At 36.1% G+C, this 21,719-nt stretch overlaps 1 protein-coding gene across 2 annotated transcripts in view; it reads left to right on the forward strand.

Annotated features, from left to right (window-relative positions):
• LOC127838051 (signal transducer and activator of transcription 5B-like) overlaps positions 1–21,719 on the forward strand; it is a 53,084-nt gene that overhangs the window by 153 nt on the left and 31,212 nt on the right. For both annotated transcript variants that reach the window (XM_052365565.1, XM_052365566.1), the window contains exons 2-3: positions 11,905–11,970; positions 20,197–20,327. In XM_052365565.1, the coding sequence (XP_052221525.1) occupies positions 11,911–11,970; positions 20,197–20,327 (191 nt within the window). In that variant the 5' untranslated portion in view covers positions 11,905–11,910. The remainder of the gene's footprint in view (positions 1–11,904; positions 11,971–20,196; positions 20,328–21,719) is intronic.

The raw sequence follows: 21,719 nt of genomic DNA on the forward strand, positions 1-21,719 counted from the left end.
TAACTTGTTACAGCTGACTTTGAATGGTTAACATTTTCAGACATTGCACTGATTTTCAATTTCATTATTGTTGAAATAAATTTTACTGTAACTTGATTCTTGAAAATAATTGTAGCCGGGGTTTGAGTTTATAACGCAACCTGGGTTTTACGTTCCAAGCTTTTAATACAATAAAGTATAAATGATGTAAATGATGGCCTGAAACATGAATAAAAATCATGTTATAATTAACAAATGACAATTATAATAACAATTTAAATAATTCATTGTAATGTAGCGTAATTACACATTGTTCGTTGATATCACACAGTAACAAACAAAGTTCATTTCTGATTTCTTTGCGTTTTATTTCTGCTTATTAACACTGCACAACGTTTCCAAAATGTTTGTCAAATACAAGATACATGCGAAGCCCGCAACGGGCCCATCCCGCGAAAGCCAGCAATAATGCGACTTGTATGTTCGGCCGTATAAGTAAGACTGTCTATAAATATAGATATAAACAACGAAAGCTTTGATAATTGTTATGTGTACAATTCTGATTGGCTGTGTAACGTCACGTGTCTACATGTACAATTCTGATTGGCCGTTTGTTAAGTCACGTGTCTGCAACCTAAATATACGTATGCAACGGACACCTAACGAATACATACGGAAATGACCGAAGATTGACACATACGGTAAGCAAATATTCGTGTCCGGTAATTATAACCCGAGGCTAATGATTTGTTGATCCAGATGGCTGCCTATTTAAGATTGTATGAAATGTGGTACAAATTTCGATCATTATATAAATCCAACAATGCCCCAAATGTGCGTTTTGTGTGCGTTATGTTACACAACTTTCCCCCTTAATTTGATTTTTTTATATTTTATGATTTAAAAAAATCTTTTAAAATTTTACTATTACAAATTTTGATCATTATATAAATCCAACAATGCCCCAAATGTGCGTTTTGTGTGCGTTATGTTACAGTAATAGATAATAATATGCAATACAATACAATTACAATTCAAGAAAAAACAATTATATAAACATAGAATAATGCACTCACCAGTGACCTCAAGACTTATTGTAGAAAGTGGCTATTGGAAAAAGCCTACTACCTCTTACAAGGTTTTACAAACAAGTGACCAAATGTTGAGTTATGATTTAAAATTATATAGATGACTATGAAATCATCTCACAATAAAAGCATGCACTGTTAGTAATTAAACTCACTCATACATTACAAAGTATCCCTCACACTGAACTTCTCTCAGTCTTGATTGGGTTAGTATTGTTAAAAGGATTAGTGTCAGAGTGAATACCCTGTTACATACTCCCTCTGTTGGAAAAAATGGCTCCTGACATTTTAAATATAGAACACAAAAATTTAAATAACATCCCTACTATAGTAAACCCTTGACTATACCAGCAATTGAAAATTACTGCAGTACACTCTCCACTAGAGAAGACATTGTTTACATGGTGCGTGGGAAAATTCCTGACCTATATTTAAATACATCTGTTCAATCAGCTGATGGCTGACCTACTTGTCAGTCAAATGTAAACAGAATGAGCTCTATAGTTATGCACAGTGAAACTATGCAAAATTATTGAACTTAGAATGTTGAATAAAAGTATATACAATAATTGAAATAAAAATTCATAGATTTAAATAATACATTTACTAAAAACAGTCTTGATTTACTGATCAAGGTATTGATCAATATATACTGCTATTTATACAGTGACAACTGCACCCAATTGTATAAACGCTTGTTAAAGTTACCGCTCGGTAACATTCAAACCTTGGTAAGTTTGCGGTTATTCAGGTTTAGTAACCTTCAAGGTAACTCGATTGTATAAACACGATATACCGCAAAGTAATCTAACCGCGCATAGTGAAATTTAACCACCGGTAACTTAAACCAAAACATGCCCACAATGCATTTTCTAATGACGTAATTTTCGCGCGAAGTGTCACGCTAATAAACAGCGACATGTATTATTTTTTATCAAATTCATTTACAAATGAATTCACAATAAAATAAAGTGTACATTGTAACTATGAGTTCATCAAAATGACCAGGGACAAATTGATAATGATGTCGGGATTTGCATCATTTAGCGGAATCCCTGGTGCTTCCAAACTGCAAGAGAGTGCTTGCAAAGACGTCTATTCTTCTAGTTGTTCTAAATGTAACATAAAAAGTATACATGGTCGTCGTAACATGCTAGCCTATTCTTCTAATTTTTCGTATATCCCGTTTTCATGACTGCGTTATAAAATAATACGGGAAATAATATATTTCGCAAAATAACGGTTTTACACATTCAAAGCACAAGCTGAGTATATCATTAACTTAAAATTACATCAGAAAATCACTCTGTCTGTAGTCCAATATTGCATATTGCAGTTGAGAAAAGTGCGAGTCTTTTTGACGATTTATTATAAACGCGACTTATTTCACATGTAAATGTACTGCATAACGACATTTGAATTGTCAATTTATGACATTTTCCTTATTTCGTTCAATGTGCATTGTTTATAATCCGTGCATATACTTTTGACAATTTAGAATGTGCAACAAGCCATACAAATATCGCACAATGCATAAATAATCTGCACTATTTGCTTTCCGATTTAATTCACGTTAGGCATAGAGATGTGTAAAGTATAAGATGTTAAAAATAGCACCACACTGGAATTCGGAATGTCCCATTATGTACACGGTATAATGCATTCATTTATCTGTTGTGTAATGGGATGTTTTCCATTCTTTGTTTATTAAATATTAAATAATTTTCTTGTAAAATAAGAGAATTTACCATGGACAAATTAAACATTTTTCAAGTTTAAATATATATTTGTATGCAGAAATCTGCAAATGCAACCGAGTTCACCAACGGCTATTATTTGAGCCGCGTTCTGAGGATTCTTGGCTTAATGCATGTGCGTTAAGTGTCGTCCCAGATTAGTCTGTGCAGTCCACACAATCTTTTCAGGGAGGACACTTTCCGCTTTTCTGGTATTTTTATTTTCAAGGAAGTCCCTCCTTACCGAAAATCAAGTTTAGGCGGAAAGTGTCGTCCCTGATTAGCCTGTGCGGACTGCACAGGCTAATCTGGGATGACACTACGCACATGCTTTAAGTCCAATTTTCTCAGAACAAGGCTCATTTGATAAACTGCTCCGGTTCATTTTAACAGCAGTAATGTACACAGAGTACATGACGTGGCGTGTGACGAAGAAGAAAGTTTATTGAGTTATTAAACTTATTTGAATATAGTGATATGATGGCATAAGAGTCTTTATTTAACTATGCTAAAATAGTTATTAAAGACCCTAGATGCAAAATCGTCAATTATTGAATTAAATAGATTATTTATGGATTTCAAAGGATTATTAATGGTAAGATACTAGTTCGAACGTGTTTTGTTTTTTGTTTGTACTTTTGTCGTTAACTGTTCTCGGAGAAAAGATTTTAACATGGGCGCCATTGATGCATCAGATCACACACGGATGATATCCATAACAGAATATAAAAAACACGTTCTGTGCGTCCTTAAATTCGTCGTCCGAAGTCGGAAATCGTATTGCCCTGTAAATTAAGTCAAATAAAGTGTCAGTCGCTGCAATTTGTTGTTAACTCGTCGAAATTGTGAAGGTCGTCGATGGTTAGCTTTTATAATGTCGCGCGCCGTGGCCATTTTGTGTAGGTTACCTCTTGGTTACTTGTACTTACCCACCTAGGGAAGCAGGGTATGTTTTAACTGGGTTTTAACCGATCAGTATGACTAACCAAATTTTATACAAACGCTTACCGACCAGTAACCAACAAGTTACCGACTTTTAACCGCCGGTATGTGTTTAACCGCCGGTTTAACTGTTTATACAATCGGGTGCTGGTAACATAATTTTCTGTATGAAACAGTATTACTTTTATACACTACATTTAGTGATTAATAGTAATTGAAAATATACACAAGATGAAAATTCAACCAATAACATTCATCAGGTTTATATTTTATTAAACCATTGAACTATGGAAGATATGAACCTGGAAAAGCAAAAATAATTAAAAACACTTTAAAATATTATAAAATCTGTTGAATTCAAATCTAAAATGAATTCTCATATGGGTTTTGTTATGTATAATTTAGTTACACATAGTAAATTATTGGCGTAACCCATTCTCCATATTTATTTGGAGGTTGCCTAAGCCTTTTAGGTCGGCCAACTGATTCCTGTTGCGTTGTTGGATGTGTTGTAACTGTATGTTGTTGTGTTGTTGGTGGTGTAGATTGTGTTGTTGGTGGTGTAGATTGTGTTGTTGGTTGATTTTGGTCTATGAAAGAACTAATGTTCAATTGTTCAGACTGATTACTACCCACATTTTCATTTAGTGAGGTAAAAGATGTAGATGTTCTGGATGTAGAATTTTGAAATTCTGTGTCAGCCAAGCCAGGAGAGTTGGGATTGACATCCAGACTGTTTGACCTTTGTTTAGTGGCTGAATAACCTGGTATATATCCAGCTCTACGCTGGGGAATAATGTAGGTTTCAGAGTCTGTTGAACAGTCACTGTCAGTTGAATCTACATGTTTGGACTTAGATCTGGTTAAACGTTTCTCAATTTGGATTTTCTGTTTTGGAGTAACCTCAATAGGAACACTAGGGAATGAGGATACCTGTTGTATTGGCAGCAATAAATTCCGGTGTACGGTTTTTACTGGTCCAATGCCATCCTCACGTTTAACCCTATATACAGGTATTTCTGGATTTGGAATTTCCAGGACTGTATATGTGTTTGGTTCCCATCTATCTGCAAGTTTATGTTTCCCATCAAAATGAGTTTGACGGACCGAAACTTTATCATCTACCTCCAAACCGGATGCACCTGCCGGTATTTATATAGCTGCCTTGCGGTCATAGAGTGCTTTATTACGTGCACCCTGCTTCACCGAGGCCTCAGCAGCTAGCTTGTGGGCTTGCTGCAAGCGAAGTTGCAGTTTACGCACATATCCAGCAGGATCTGGATGTCCTTCATTCCCGGGTTCGGTTCCCAAAAATGTGTCAATTGCCAGCCTGGGATTCCATCCAAACATTAAATAATGTGGGGAAAAAACCAGTAGCCTCAGACTTTGTAGCATTATATGCTTGAACTAGGGGACCGACAAAGGACTTCCAATCATGTTTTTGTTCGGGATTTAAAGTCCCTAACATCTTTAATAAGGTTTGATTAAACCTTTCAGCAGGGTTTCCCATGGGGTGATAGGGAGTTGTGCGAGATTTATCGATCCCTGCTATTTTGCATAGCTCCTGTATGACCTTACTCTCAAAATTTCTTCCCTGATCACTGTGGAGGCGATCAGGGAAAGAGTAATATCTTATGAAATGGTCGTACAGGGCTTTGGCAGTTGTTTGAGCTGTCTGGTTCTTGCATGGAACAGCTTGCGCATACCTAGTGAAATGATCTGTGATCACTAGTATGTGTTCATAGCCTCCCTTTGACTGTTCCAGTGAGAGGAAGTCCATGCACACAAGTTCCATGGGTTTGGTTGTTGTGATATTTACCAGCCCAGCTGTCTGTGATGGGCGTTTTCTAAGGATACATCTATCACAGTTCTGTATCTTGGACTCTATGTCCTTTTCAATACCAGGCCAATAAAACCTCTGTCTGGCTAACCATAAAGATTTTTCTTTACCGGGGTGTCCTACATCGTCGTGTACCCCTTTAAGCGCCTGTTGTTTAAAGCTGCTTGGAAAAGCCAGTTGTTTGACCGATTGACCATCCAAAGAAGTGGTTCGGTACAGCACATTATGCTCAATTACGAGGCGTTTCCACTCTCGCAAGAATTGCTGTACCTCAAGCGTTTCCTTACGGAGTGCTTTCTCCCTGGGTTGGGAACCACTCTTTAGTAGGTCAATCACTCGACTTAAGGTTTTATCTTGAGCTTGTTCATGCCCCCAGTTAGTCCTTTCTTCTGCGGGCAATTGAGTCCTGGTCTCTTCTGCAGAAAGAGGACATGCATCAATAGCCACACAATCTGCAATTGGTGCAGATATTTGAGAAGCAATGCAAATTGCTTGAACCATATCAACACTAACCTGGGCCTGAGGCAGTCTGCTCAAGGCATCTGCATCAACATTGAGTTTTCCTGGCTTGTATTTTATCCCAAATTCATATGTACTCAATGCTGCAAGCCAACGGTGACCAGTAGGGTCCAGCTTGGCTGTACTGGTGACATAGGTCAATGGGTTATTGTCTGTGTAGACAATGAACTTGTTACCCAAAAGGTAGTCATGGAACTTTTCGGTAAAGGCCCATTTTAGTGCCAGAAACTCTAGCTTGTGTGCTGGGTACCGTTTTTCTGATGGCCTCAATCCACGACTTGCATATGCAATTACCTTGCTCATCCCGTCTTGCACCTGATACAAGACGGCACCTAAGCCTGAGCCTGATGCGTCAGTATGCAAGACAAAGGGTTTATCATACTGGGCATATGTAAGCACTGGAGAGAATGTGAGTTTGTCCTTGATCATTTGAAATTCTTGGTTTTGGGCTTCACCCCAAGACCAAACAGCTGGTTTAATGATCTTTTTGGACCGTTTCTTGCTCTTGCTGGGTCTGCCAGTGGTATCATGGCCTTTCAGAAGGTCATTGAGCGGTTCAACAATTTGTGCATAGTGCTCAACATATCTCCTGTAAAAACCAGCAAAGCCAAGAAACTGTCTCAGCTCCTTAATATTTTTGGGTGCTGGCCATTGAGTGACAGCAATGGTCTTTTCTGGATCAGTGGAGATGCCATCTTCACTGATCACATGGCCAAGGTATACTACAGAGGACATTAACAACTCACATTTTGAGGGTTTAAGTTTCAAACCGTTTTCAGCAAGGCGTGAAAATACAGCTTGGAGCCTTTCAATATGCTCGTCGAATGTTTTGGAATATACCAAAATGTCGTCAAGAAATATGAGACATTCCTTTAAGTGTAGGTCCCCCATACAGCGTTCCATCAGTCGTTGGAAAGTACTAGGGGCGTTGCAGAGTCCGAAACCCATACGGTTCCACTCAAAGAAACCTAGGTTTCCTACACTAAAGGCTGTTTTATGTTTGTCCTCCTCTTCTAACTCTACATTCCAATAACCTGACCTCAAGTCAAGTTTGGAGAAGTATTTGGCACCAGAAAGACTGTCTACAATATCGTCAAATCTGGGTAAATTGTATGCATCTTTTCTGGTTCGTGCATTGAGTTGTCTCCAGTCAATGCAGAACCGAAGTGAGCCATCCCGCTTTCTAACCAAAATTACATTGGAACTGAAGGGTGACTCAGATTCTCTAATGACCTTGGCATCTAACATTTCTTTAATGTGTTGCCTTACCTCTTCATATAACCCTGGGGGTATGCGTCTGTAAGACTGCTTGAAGGCGGTTGAATCTTCTAACACAATCTTATGTTTTAGAAGATTTGTACATCCTATATCAGTAGGACCTTTAGAAAACACCTGTGACCAATTTCCTAAGACTTGTTGAACCCTTTTTTCTTGTTCGGTTGTAAGATTTTTAGTATCAATCTTAAATCCAAGGTCATTGGTACACTCATTTACTGGTGTTTTCGGTTGAGAGTCATTTTGAAAACTTGAGGACAAATTATCTATGACCTCAACTTCAGAAATCTGACAAACATGAGACTTTGGTTTGAAAACAATGGGTTTGCCAGTCATGTTGCAAACTTTCACAGAAATTTTGCAACAATTGCCATGCTGTTGCATTTTTATTACTCTTGGACATACAGAGTAATTAGCTGAGGGATCATGATTTTCAGTTACTACATTGGCTATAGCATGATTCACCCCTCTAGCAACACAATTCAAAGAAACCGTTTCAAACGGGCCTAGCTTGACTGGTCTTTTGCTTGATAATTTGGCTGCAAATGATGTCACATTTAAGGATGCAATTGCAATGTTCCATTCCTCTGGAATGACTTCCCTACTATCATGTGAAACTATCATGTCACGTACAAGTCTGATCACATTAGTGCCCACAATAACAGGACAATTTCTGTTAAATGAGTTATCTTTGATAACTAGAATTGGCACATCAAAAGCAATATTTGACATAGAAGGAACGCATATTGTACCTTCTATATACCCACAGTACTTAAGCAACGAACCATCCGCTGTACTAAGTTTCAAACCTAGGGTATCTAACGGTAAAATTTGAGGTTTTTCACTCAAAGAGTTTAAACAATTTTCAGAAATAGTGGTAACCATTGAACCAGAGTCAATCAATGCTGTAAACAGACAACCTTTGATACTTATTTTGCTGTTATTTGGTCCATCTACTAGTCTGAAATGCAAATTGTGTTGGCCATTTTGTTTACCAACCCCTGTTTGGCCAGCAACAGAGGCAGTTATTCTTTTGGGTCATTCATTTTATAATTGTGTTTGGGGTAGTTATTTTTGTAATAACCCCTACCACGACCTCTATCTTGATAGTTAGGTGTCGGGTAGTATGGTCTTTGCTGTGGAGGCCTATTGTTGGGCAAAGCAGATAGCACTTGGTCCAATCTTTGAGTAAGTGCGTTATACTGTTTGTCCACCCTTAACTCAAGAGATTTCATACATACACGTAGCGTATTGGAGTATTGGGAGTCAAACTGTGTAGTCTAACACTCAGGAGGACGTCTACCTCCCTACAGGAACACCTGGTTTTCTTGTGGAAACTCCCGAGTTTCCTGGTTGTCTGGATACCTGGATCTAGGATTAGATCATGGTAGAGCAGAAAGGAATCTGCCGTTGCAATATAGAAAGGAATCTGCCGTTTCCACCTTCTATTGGACAATGGGAAAATGTCCTCGCTAAGACTAACACTTGCCTTAGCTTTTTAGGTCCTGACCATCAGAATTTCACGTCGGAAATCAAGGTGGGATTCATGTTGGAAATCATGTTGGAATTCACGTTGGAAATCACGTTGGAATTCACGTTGGAAATCATGTTGGAATTCAAGTTGGACATCACTTGGAAAACACGTTGGGCGCCATTTGTAGCCGGGGTTTGAGTTTATAACGCAACCTGGGTTTTACGTTCCAAGCTTTTAATACAATAAAGTATAAATGATGGCCTGAAACATGAATAAAAATCATGTAATAATTAACAAATGACAATTATAATAACAATTTAAATAATTCATTGTAATACATAATAATATGCAATACAATACAATTACAATTCAAGAAAAAACAATTATGTAAACATAGAATAATGCACTCACCAGTGACCTCAAGACTTATTGTAGAAAGTGGCAATTGGAAAAAGCCTACTACCTCTTACAAGGTTTTACAAACAAGTGACCAAATGTTGAGTTATGATTTAAAATTATATTGATGACTATGAAATCATCTCACAATAAAAGCATGCACTGTTAGTAATTAAACTCACTCATACATCACAAAGTATCTCTCACACTGAACTTCTCTCAGTCTTGATTGGGTTAGTATTGTTAAAAGGATTAGCGTCAGAGTGAATACCCTGTTACATAATATTGAAGAATGCATCCCCGATTATGCCGATATTCTCAATATATATTTAAGGGGCCTATTGCGTATGATGTTGCAGGTTACAAAATAGTAAAATATTAACGTACTCTCATATAGCCTTTCGCCTACTGAATGTAATAAGTCATGTAACTGACATTTTTATAAATTTTTACTTTTTTCCATTTTTGTGTTTATTAAGGTGACATACATCAACTGTTAAAATATTAAGTCAACCTTTTTGGTAAAAATAATGTTTTTATCAAATTTTTGAAATTGACATAACAGACACATGTCATTTTCTGAATACAAAAAGTAGCGTAACTGACATTTTGGTAAATTTTCAGGAGAAGCAAAAAAATGTTCTATTAAAATAATAAACATGTTTCCATATTCAAATTTTCTGATTAGTATTATAATAACACTTGAAAAACGAAACAAAACTCCAAATCGATTTGTCTTTTTTAAAACAATAAAAAATTCAGAAAGGAGCAGTTACCATAATTTTCAACACTGAAATATTTTGAGCGAAAAAAGTAACGTAAGTGCTGTTACTGTATTTTGGATAATGTCTGAAAATATGCATTCCTGAACAATTCACAAAATGTCAGTTACCCTAGTTATTACATTCAGTAGACGCTTTGATATTTTTTTTTCTATGGCGGCTCCCTTTGGGTTATAAAGATGAGAATTGAATTATTGCAACTAGTTACAAAAACTAAAAAAAACGGCCATAATGAATCACTGAATGTAACAAAGACAAACCAAATTTTCTCTTTCATCAAACTATCAAGTGTTATACATCATCGGAAAGGGTGTTTTTTTAGAAAAGTAATACTGTTAAAATTAAGACTGTATCTTACCTCAGTTCAAATTAAGACTGTATCTAATTAAGGTGTGGTCACCATTTTAGTGAAGTCAAATCTGATCCCTAAAATTTCACAGATGGAGAAAAAATATAATTGTATGTTTGCAATAAAATGCAACATTATTTCCATAAAATTTAATCTTTTCTGGTAATATTGAGCTACACCTTAATGTAATACAAGGTGGCGCTTTTTGCCACCAGTAAAACAAGTTGGTTAGGGTATGACATCACATTTTCAGGCTACTTGGGAATATGCTGACATAAAATGTTCCCATTGCTATAGGAACAATAGAGTTTAATAGCCAATATTTCTGCAAAGAAAACATATTAATTAATTTTATAAACAAACAAAACTGAACTATGGAACAATTGACAATATATAAAAAAATTGAAAAAAATGTAAATAAACTGCAAGCAGGAATGATGTTAAATAAAATATTAAGAAATTAACCCTAACAGTGTTGCGAAATGAACTATGTCTTTTATGTTACATTGCTGTATTGTGTGTATATAAAAAGTGATTGAATATTTTGCAATTTATAATTTTAATGTCAACATTAAGTTTGTAAATAAAGTCCAGCATGATTACTGGATGTTAAACAGATTTTGTTTCCTTGTAATAGCACAACTATGTAAAGCAATGATATTAAAATGGCGTCAAGGGCAATTCTGTGTATTTCACTAACATCAAATCTAATAAGGAGTATGCTCGGGCCATTGTTTCCAACAAAAGATCCAAAGTAAAAAAAGTGAATATAAGAGAAAATTTCCGCGAAAGGTAAATAGACAATAGAAAACTAACAGACATTATAAAATGAAATGTACCACCAGGGGGTTTTCCGCACTGTCTGCGCCTCCGGAAAACGAAGGCACTCCCAAAGCAAACGGACCCGATCCCAAACCAAAATTATAAAAAAAATCCCAATTTCCAATATTTTGTTTTTTTTTTTTTTTTTTTTTTTAAGAATGAAGTGTCTTATAACTTGTGTGACTAACCAGTGTTTGTTTTGGTAAAAAAAAATCTGCTATAAGGTTTTGACTGTTCAGTTCTTATCTCAGAGTGTAACTGTAACTGAAAAACGAAAGTTCAGTACTTAAATAAACGTTGAACATGCCCAATATTGCATCTGTTTATATAAAGAAGACAAAATAACAAATAAAAACTAATTCATTTGTTTAACCACTGAGTTATTTAAGCATGATAAATTCACAATTTTTTCCCAAATGAGCCGTTTCATCGAAGCGAAAATTCCCAAAATGGCCAATTTTGTCGATAAAAAATTCTCAATTTGGTCAGACTCCTTTTCCCAAAATAGGCAGAAAAAACCCTTACCACACTTAGTCTGAATGTTTGTGTGGATCATATTTAGGCCAGGTTTAAAACTGGGTCAGGTGAAGTAAAAAAGTAGGTGACTGGTCATGAGGTCAAATCTATTACAATTGTTGACTTTTGGGACAGCCCTTTAATTGTCCACACATGAATATTAAAAATACCCTCTGTGTATTTCAGGCTGAAATGGAGTGGAATAGGGAGGAAGAGCCAGGCATGGTGACCTTTATCAACAAAATTCATCAGGTTTGTTGGTTTGTCAAAAATTAAAAACAAAAAAGTTTGTTGGTTTGTTGAAAAATTACTTTAAGTTTTTTGCTTACCCAGGAAGCTCGGTTGTTTGTTAATCTGGGATCAGTGAGTTTGCATTCCATCCTGTAAACTTTGTTTGTGTGGAAAATCAAGTAATGAAATTATTTTTAAAACTATTTGCACACTTACTCTGATTCAAGTAGGAAAGCAGTGCGAGTTTCTTGTTTAAGGGCTGAAAATTACCACTTAAATCAGCTTAGTGTTCTCTCAGAAGCGTTAGTATATAAGGCTAATTTACTGCGATGATGTAACGGAACTATTAAAAAATCAAAAATCAATAAGCAATAATAAGCAAAGCTTTTCTATGATTGTCATAAATGCTGCAGAAGTAAGTATTCAAGCTTACTGATAAACTGTTCACATTAAAGTGGGTTTACTGAACACTGTTTACAATCCAATTTAAATCATCTCCAATCTAATACTTCTACAAGCAAATGACTTCAGGTTTTATTGATCTTTTTCAGAACCAGTCAAATTGTTGTCTTCAGAATGTTGTGATGTAAATCATAAAAAGCTGGACATGATATTAGCATTGACATTTACTGTCATTGGTTAAACAAATGCTATGTATCTTATGTTAACCACCTGAAAATAAACGCGCATGATTAATGCTAAGGGTCACTTAGGGCCAACAAAGAATCACATTAGGCAGTTGACATCAAAGTCTTACGGATGATGCAAAGAGAATTCTGTGCAAACTGAACAGTATATGGTCTACTTACTTCCACTGGCTATTATAAAATATTTTAGTTGAAAGCTGGACCAAGATCATTTTTAATTAAATACATTCATTTAAGTTGGGTTTTGCCGATGTGAAAATAAGTAAATTAATAACATCCTCAGATCTTTCACATTGCAGCGGACAATCTTTATGGCATTATGTGTGAATAACAAATGTTGCCTCAGATTAATTTTTATTATGAAATCTATTTTTCTTAAGTTATCACCCATAAAATCGCCAAAGTAAAGTCAATTCATTTTATGTTTCACACTTAACTAGATCTAAATCACCTTTTTAAACTAATTTTTCTTCTTTTTCGTACCCAAAGCTTGACATGCTCGAGAAGTGGTTGCCAAAGCCTTCAAAATCACTATAATCCTGGAGCTTCTTGGGGGCTTTGCCCCCCTAGAAGCCCCCCTGGATATCCCTATCCGCCCCCTGGATGCCCAGCAAATCTTTCAATACCCCACCCCCCCCAACCAGAAATCCTGGATCCATTTTTTTCCCATTTTCGACAATATATGTCTGCCAATCTTAGATCGTCTACAGTTTTAAAATGTTAAACACAAAGAACACTCTCTATTTTGTTCTCAACTCCAACAGAGCAAAATCGTGGCTGTTTGATTTTTAGCTCCACTGGCCAGAGGCCAGCGGGGCTTATGTCATGGTCTTGTGCCTGTCGTGCGTGCGTGCGTCCGTGCGTGCATTAACTTTCTTTAAACATCTTCTTCTCCTAAACTACAAGTCCAATTTTGATAAAACTTCTCACAAATGTTCCTGGGGTGAACCTCTTTCAAATTTGTTAAAATTATGTCCCTGGGGTCAAATTTGACCCTGCCCCGGGGGTCACAAAATTGAAAATTTGCTTATATAAGGCCTATTTTGTGAAAACTTTCAAAAACCTTCCTCCACAACCATTGGGCCTAGGGCTATCAAATTTGGTATGTAGAGACATCTAATAGTCTTCTACCAAATTTGTTCAAATGATGCCCCTTGGGTCAAATTTGACCCTGCCCATGGGGTCACACATATAAACATAAGCTTATATAAAGCCTATTTTGTGGAAACTTTAAAAAACTTTATGTCAATAACCGTAAGGCCTAGGGCTACCAAATTCGGTATGTAGTGACATCTAATAGTTCTCTACTTAGTTTGTTCAAATTATACCCCTGGGGTCAAATTTTACCCTGCCCTGGGGTCACAAAAAATGAACATACGCTAAAAAAAGGCCTATTTTGTGCAAACTTTAAAAATCATCTGTCAATAACCGTATGGCATAGGGCTACCAAATTTGGTATGTAGTGACATCTAATAGTCCTCTATCAAGTTTGCTCAAATTATGCCCCTGGGGTCAAATTTGACCCTGCCCCTGGGGTCACAAAAATGAACATAATAATGCTTATATAAAGCCTATTTTGTGCAAACTTTAAAAATCTTTTTGTCCATAACCATAGGGCCTAGGGCTACCAAATTCGATATGTAGTGACATCTAATAGTTCTCTACTTAGTTTGTTCAAATGATGCCCCTGGAGTTAAATTTGACCCTGTCTCGGGGTCACAAAAATGAACATACGCTTAAATAAGGGCTATTTTGTGCAAACTTAAAAAATCTTTTTGTCCATAACTGTATGGCATAGGGCTACCAAATTTGGTATGTAGTGACATCTAATAGTCCTCTACCAAATTTGTTCAAATTATGCACCTTGGGTCAAATTTGACCCTGCCCCGGGGGCACAAAAATGAACATATGCTTATATGAAGCCTATTTTGTGCAAACTTTAGAAATCTTTTTGTCCATAACCGACTATGGCCTAGGGCTACCAAATTTGGTATGTAGTTTGTTCAGATTATTCCCCTGGGGTCAAATTTGACCCTGCCCCGGGGGCCACTAAAAAATGAACATACGCTTAAATAAGGCCTATTTTGTGCAAACTTTAAAATCTTTTTGTCCATAACCGTATGGCATAGGGCTTCCAAATTTGGTATGTAGTGACATCTAATAGTCCTCTACCAAATTTGTTCAAATTATGCCCCTGGGGTCAAATTTGACCCTGCCCCAGGGATCACAAAAATGAACATATGCTTATATAAAGCCTATTTTGTGCAAACTTTAAAAATCTTCCTGTCCATAACTGTAGGGCCTAGGGCTACCAAATTCGGTATGTAGTGACATCTAATAGTTCTCTACTAAGTTTGTTCAAATGATGCCCCTGGGATCAAATTTGACCCTGCCTGGGGGGTCAAAAAAATGAACATACGCTTAAATAAGGCCTATTTTGTGCAAACTTTAAAAATCTTTTTGTCCATAACCATATGGCATAGGGCTGCCAAATTTGGTATGTAGTGACATCTAATAGTCCTCTACCAAATTTGTTCAAATTATGCACCTGGGCTCAAATTTGACCCTGCCCCTGGGGTCACAAAAATGAACATAATGCTTATATAAAGCCTATTTTGTGCAAACTTTAAAAATCTTCCTGTCCATAACCGTAGGGCCTAGGGCTCCCAAATTTGGTATGTAGTGACATCTAATAGTTCTCTTCTTAGTTTGTTCAAATTATGCCCCTGGGTTAAATTTGACCCTGCCCCGGGGGTCACAAAAATGAACATACGTTAAATAAGGCCTATTTTGTGCAAACTTAAAAAATCTTCTTGTCCATAGCTGTATGGCATAGGGCTACCATATTTGGTATGTAGTGACATCTTATAGTTCTCTAACAAATTTGTTCAAATTAAGCCCCTGGGGTCAAATTTGAGCCTGCACCAGGGGTCACAAAAATGAACATATTATTATATAAAGCCTATTTTGTGCAAACTGTAAAAATCTTTTTGTCCATAACCGTAGGGCCTAGGGCTACCAAAGTTGGTATGTAGTGACATCTAATAGTTCTCTACTTAGTTTGTTCAAATTATGCCCCTGGGGTCAAATTTGACCCTGCCCCGGGGGTCACAAAAATGAACATACGCTTAAATAAGGCATATTTTGTGCAAATTTTAAAAACCTTTTTGTCCAAAACCGTATGGCATAGGGCTACCAAATTTGGTATGTAGTGACATCTAATAGTCCTCTACAAAGTTTGTTAAAATTAAGCCCCTGGGATCAGATTTGACCGTTCCCCAGGGGTCACAAAAATGAACCTATGCTTATATTGGGCCTATTTGGTGCAAATTTTAAAAATCTTTCTGTCCATAAACATTGGGCCTATTTCTACCAAATTTAGTATGTATTAAAATCTTAAAGTTCTCTACCAAGTTTTTTCAAATTATGCCCCTGGGGTCAAATTTGACCCTGTCCCGGGGGTCACCAAATGAACATATGCCTAAATAAGGCCTATTTTATGCAAACTTTAAAAAATTTCTTGTTCATAATTATAGAGCATAGGGCTACTAAATTTGGTATGTAGTGACATCTAATAGTCCTCTACCAAATTTGTTCAAATTATTCCCCTGGGCTCAAATTTGACCCTGCCCCAGGGGTCACAAAACTGAACTTATGCTTATATAAAGCCTCTTTTGTGCAAACTTTAAAAATCTTCCTGTCCATAACCATTGGGCCTAGGGCTATCAAATTTGGTATGTAGTGACATCTTATAGTTCTCTACCAAGTTTGTTCAAATTATGCCTCTGGGGCCAAATTTATACATAAAAATGCTAACCCTTCCAACTTTAAGCACCCAGTGGGATGAGGGATAGAAAGTCACATGCTTGAGTACATTTCAACCCATGCGCATTGCAAGCTTTGTTTGCATAAAAAACAGTGGAGCAATACAGGGCCATCATTGCCCTCTTGTTGACGTATTAACAGGTCCTGGACGTAACAATTTTCTCTAAAATAACACTTTTCAGATTTTGTTCTTGGTTTTCTTTCAAATTTGGTTGTGCCAATAACTATTTATAACATTTTCATTGTTTTGTACGAAAAAAACACTAATGTTCGAACCCACATTCATTTGTATGCCCCCTTTAAAAAAGGAAGCATATAGCAGTCACTCTGTGTGTGCGTCTTGACGAAACTTCCCTTTGTTGCTATAACTTTGCTGTTTATTGATGGATTTTAAGATAACTTGGCACAAATGTCAGCCATTGTAAGACTATGTGTCTCATTTAACACAGGTCCCCTTTAAGTCAAGGTCATACATTGGCATCAAAGGACAAATGACCATGAAAATTCCTGTCTAAGCTATTACTTTGTCATTTATTGATAGATTTGGGAATAACATGGCAGAAATGTAAACCAACATAAGACGACATGTCACAGGTCTCCTACCTAATGGGTCAAGGTCACACTTTAAGGTCAAAGGTCAAATTGAACCATAAATCAGCTTGTTTTTAACTTAATTAGAGTTTTGAGACAGTAGTGGAATGCTGGGGCATCTGGACCCTATGGACATGTGTCTTGTTCATGCTATGATAAAATTACCTTTGGTGATAATGAACTGATCAATTTATTATTTCTGAAAAACACATACTATAGTTATATTAGAAAGTGTAATAATATATACATTTAATGATGCATTCCTGTTATTATTTCATGAATGTTAAACCAAATGTTTTTGAATTAAAATTAAAAGTTAAAAGTATTAATATTTGTTGTCAAAAACTTATTTGGTTCCTTTGGTGATAAAAACACATACTATAGTTGTATTAGAAAGTGTAATAATATATACATTTAATAATGCATTCCTGTTATTATTCCATGAATGTTAAACCAAATGTTTTTGAATTAAAATTAAAAGTTAAAAGTATTAATATTTGTTGGCAAAAACTTATTTGGTTCCTTTGGGGATAAAAACACATACAATAGTTATATTAGAAACAATAGTTATATTAGAAAGTATAATAATATAAACATTTGATAATGCATTCCTGTTATTATTCTATGAATGTTAAACCACATGTTTTAAAATTAAAATTAAAAGTTAAAAGTATAAATATTTGTTGGTAAATACTTATTTGGTTCCTTTGGCGATACAAATTCCCAATTACATGTATGCTCTTTTATTGATTAACACAATTCCAAATTTGACCAGACTTCTTTTCCCATAACGGTCTGATTAACTCTGGCTTTGGGTCTGTCATAAGCATTTTTGGGGGTACAACAATAATAACAGCAAACTGGAGCAGATGTTTCCTGAGGTGCACTCCTTTGACTGAAACCATTGTAAGCTTCTCCATGGTAACATCAGAGACTGTTGAGGTAACCACAGGCTACAGCAAACCCAGAAACAATGATGAAGTTTGATATCTGTCCGTATGCATCCCCTTGCACGGGAACATGTATGATAAATAAAGGTCGTACATGCGATATCAAGAAAAGATTCTCTGCTGGATGGCATTTGGCACAGTGTGGTGTTGCTTCTTAACCCATTTATGCTTAGTGGACTCTCCCATCCTTCAAAATTGGATCTATTTATTTCCAAAATTAGGGATGTCTAGTATATTTATTTCTAATTAGAATATTTCTTACAGAAATTCCTTTAAGCAAACAGCGCAGACCCTGATGAGACACGGCATCATGCGCTGTCTCATCTGTGAGATGCTGCATCATGCGGCTTCCCATCTGGGTCTACACTGTTTGCCAAGGCCTTTTGTCTAGACGCTAGGCATAAATGGGTTAAATACAGGCAAATGGCGTCCTGAAGTATGTTAACACTGCATGATTGGTATTCCAAAATTGATTTCAACTTTGGTTAGCAACATCCACATGACAAGTGACTTTTATTTAAAACCGTATGCATTTTGAATGAGAAACGTTCACATGAGTGGTTATGAAATAAAAACACTCTTTTATTGTGGTTATTTAGCCTGGATCAAATAACAAAAAGCAAAAGAATGTACTCATTCATACAAATTAATACAGTACTCAATACTGACTAAAAACCTAATAAACAAGGATATCAGTAAACCTGATGGATGCTCCCCAATGATGCTTTGTCGATATATGGTTTAACTGTATGGATAAAAAAGTGTGACTTTGTGAAAATGTATTATTAGCCTCGGTGACCTTGAACCCAGTGACCTCAAACCTCATCAAAAAAGTAGAGGTTCATGCAAGGTACCTGCATCCCAATTATATAAGAGATCAGTCAAATATTGAAGGCGCTACGAGAAACTGTAACCCAAGTGTGACTTTGTGAAAATTTATTATTCGCCTTGGTGACCTTGACCCCGGTGATGCAAACCTCATCAAAAAGTAGAGGTCCATGCAAGGTACCTTCATGCCAAATATGGAAGAGATCGGTAAAGTATTGATGGCGCTATGAGAAACTGTGACAAAAGTGTGACAGAAGTAAGGGAAGTATGGAAGTAAGTACGGAACCCCAAACTGGAAACTATATGCTCCCCATATATATATATATATATATATATATAGGAGCATAAAAATATGTACAACACATTGGATATATGTACATGTTTACTTTGCTCTTTAATGTTACCAATTAAATTGCATAATAATATTTTATGTGATTCTATATGATTCTACATAACAGTTCTTTTACTAGCAATGTTATTTCCAGTAAATATACAAATATAGCACCACGGGAAATGCAATAATTGGCTTGAAAACAACAATTTGTTAACATACCATGAGTCACTTTATGTGTGTAATTTCCACATGTTTTCAAGGGGGACTGCCTCTCGTGATACTTTGCTGGCCCTGGGTGATACTAGTATATCATTTGCCAAAGCATCACTCCTTCAGGTTCTTTTGCTTAATGCATTGCTGTGCTGGTGTTTTTTCACAATTTTGAGAATGTGGCCGGGGCCGTATGAAGTAAGAAAAATCATGATCTGGATAAGGAGATAAACTCAATTTTAAAATGTATGATTTTGTGTGTGTGTGGAAACCTTCAATATGGAATTTTAGGCAGTCATTTGGGAAAAAAACTACTTTTTGAGATTATGAATTGAGACAAATTTCAGCCCCTAATTTGACCCCCAAAAAACAACAGTGTGTGAATTATAAAGCTATTTTTTTGGATGCCTCAGGACTGAGATTGTTTTTGTTGGACGTTTTTTTTTACATGACATTAACTGCTATGAATTGCTAAAAGAGAAAATTACCCATTTTGAGCTTGGCTATTTTCAGAGAAAACCCGGTATTGTCATAGCCAGCTCGTCGTGTCATCCGCTGTCTGCGTCGTGCTAAAACCTAGACATTTTGTTAACCTTTTGAACATTGGCTCTAAAATCGAAGTGCTCCCACCTACAACTTTGAAACTTCATATGTAGCTGCACCTTGATGAGTTCTACATGCCACACCCATTTTTGGGTCACTAGGTCAAGGTCACTTTGACCTCTAAAAAAAATCTAAAAATATAAATTCTGACAACCTTCAATTTATTCAAAATTGCACTTGCAGCTGAGTATTGGCACCTATTGCACGATGCTTTTGTTATAATAATTTTTATTAAATCTCAGATTTTTTAACATTTCAGTTGGATTATGGTACGGATGAGAAGGTTTCGATTTTATACAAAAAGTGGACTGCAATGCTTGCTGGAAACCAGATTGACATGGACATTCGTGTTCATATGAATGAGTGGTACCAAAGTTGCTATAAAGCAAGGTAAGTTGTTTTATTCTAGCAGCATACACCGAACAGCTTTCCTAACCAGACACTTACATCAACCATAATAAAAGGGAACCACTTTTCTGAAACCATTATTTTACTGACATATCATTTTTAGCTCGACTTTTCGAAGAAAAATGAGAGCTATACTACTCGCCCCGGCGTAGCCGTCGGCGTTGGTGAAAGTTTTTTATAAAGTCAAATAATTTTAACACTATCAAAGATAATTAACTCAAACTTGGAATACTTCTTTATGGCAACAAGACAACTGTGTATGTTAAGTAACATAACTCTGTCAGCATTATTTTTAGAGTTATGCCCCTTTTTATACTGAGAAAATTGTACATTTGGTTAAGTTTTGTGTTTAGGTCCTTTTTATTCCTAAAGTATCATAGCTATTGCTTTCAGACTTGGAACACTCGCTAACTATCATAAGGTGACTGTACAGGACAAGTTGCATAACTCTGGTTGGCATTTTGACGGAATTATGGCCCTTTTTTGACTTAGTTACTTTGAATATTTTGTTAAATTGTGTGTTTAGATGCACTTTACTTCTAAAGTATCAAGGCTATTGCATTCAAACTTCAAATACTTTCTGACTATCATGAGGGTACTGTACCTGGCAAGTTGTATTTGACCTTGACCTTTGAATGACCTTGAATCTCAATGTCAAATAAATAAATTTGAACATTTTGAGTGGTGAAAGGTAAAGGTCGTCCTTCAAGGTCAAAGGTCAAATATATTGCGTCTGTCCACAAACATTCACATTGGTCATAACTTTTGCAATATTGAAGATAGCAACTTGATATTTGGCATGCATGCGTATCTCATGGAGCTGCATATTTTGAATGGTGAAAGGTCAAGGTCATCCTTCAAAGTCAAAGGTCAAATATATGGCTTCAAAGCGTTGCAGTAGTGGGCATTGTGTTTCACGAACACAGCTCTTTCAACACTTACCACACTTACCTTACATACCACAATGGACTCCACCCAAACCATCCACCAGCCCCCACCCCAGAACCCCCCCCCCCCAAATAAAAATAATTATTTTTTTCCTTTTTTTCCTTCTTATTTTTGAAATATCATAATATCATCTAATAAATGACCACACACGCACACTATTCCCCCTCTCCACCCCCACACACAAAAAGAATTCTTTTTTTGAAACATGGTAAAAAAAACACAAATATTTTATTTTATTTTTGAAAGACAGTCACACTTATTGCTATCAAACTTGAAATATTTTTAGTTTGTTTTATGTCTTTGCAAATGTTCAATAGATTGTGGAAAATATACCTGAACTCAGAATCCTCTATAATGTACCACTTCTATAAAACTTAAGCGATCAATATGTTTCAATTATGGTCCTCTTCCAGTTAGAATATAACT

This window comes from Dreissena polymorpha, chromosome 7 (genome assembly GCF_020536995.1).
Source record: "Dreissena polymorpha isolate Duluth1 chromosome 7, UMN_Dpol_1.0, whole genome shotgun sequence".
Classification (NCBI taxonomy): domain Eukaryota; kingdom Metazoa; phylum Mollusca; class Bivalvia; order Myida; family Dreissenidae; genus Dreissena; species Dreissena polymorpha.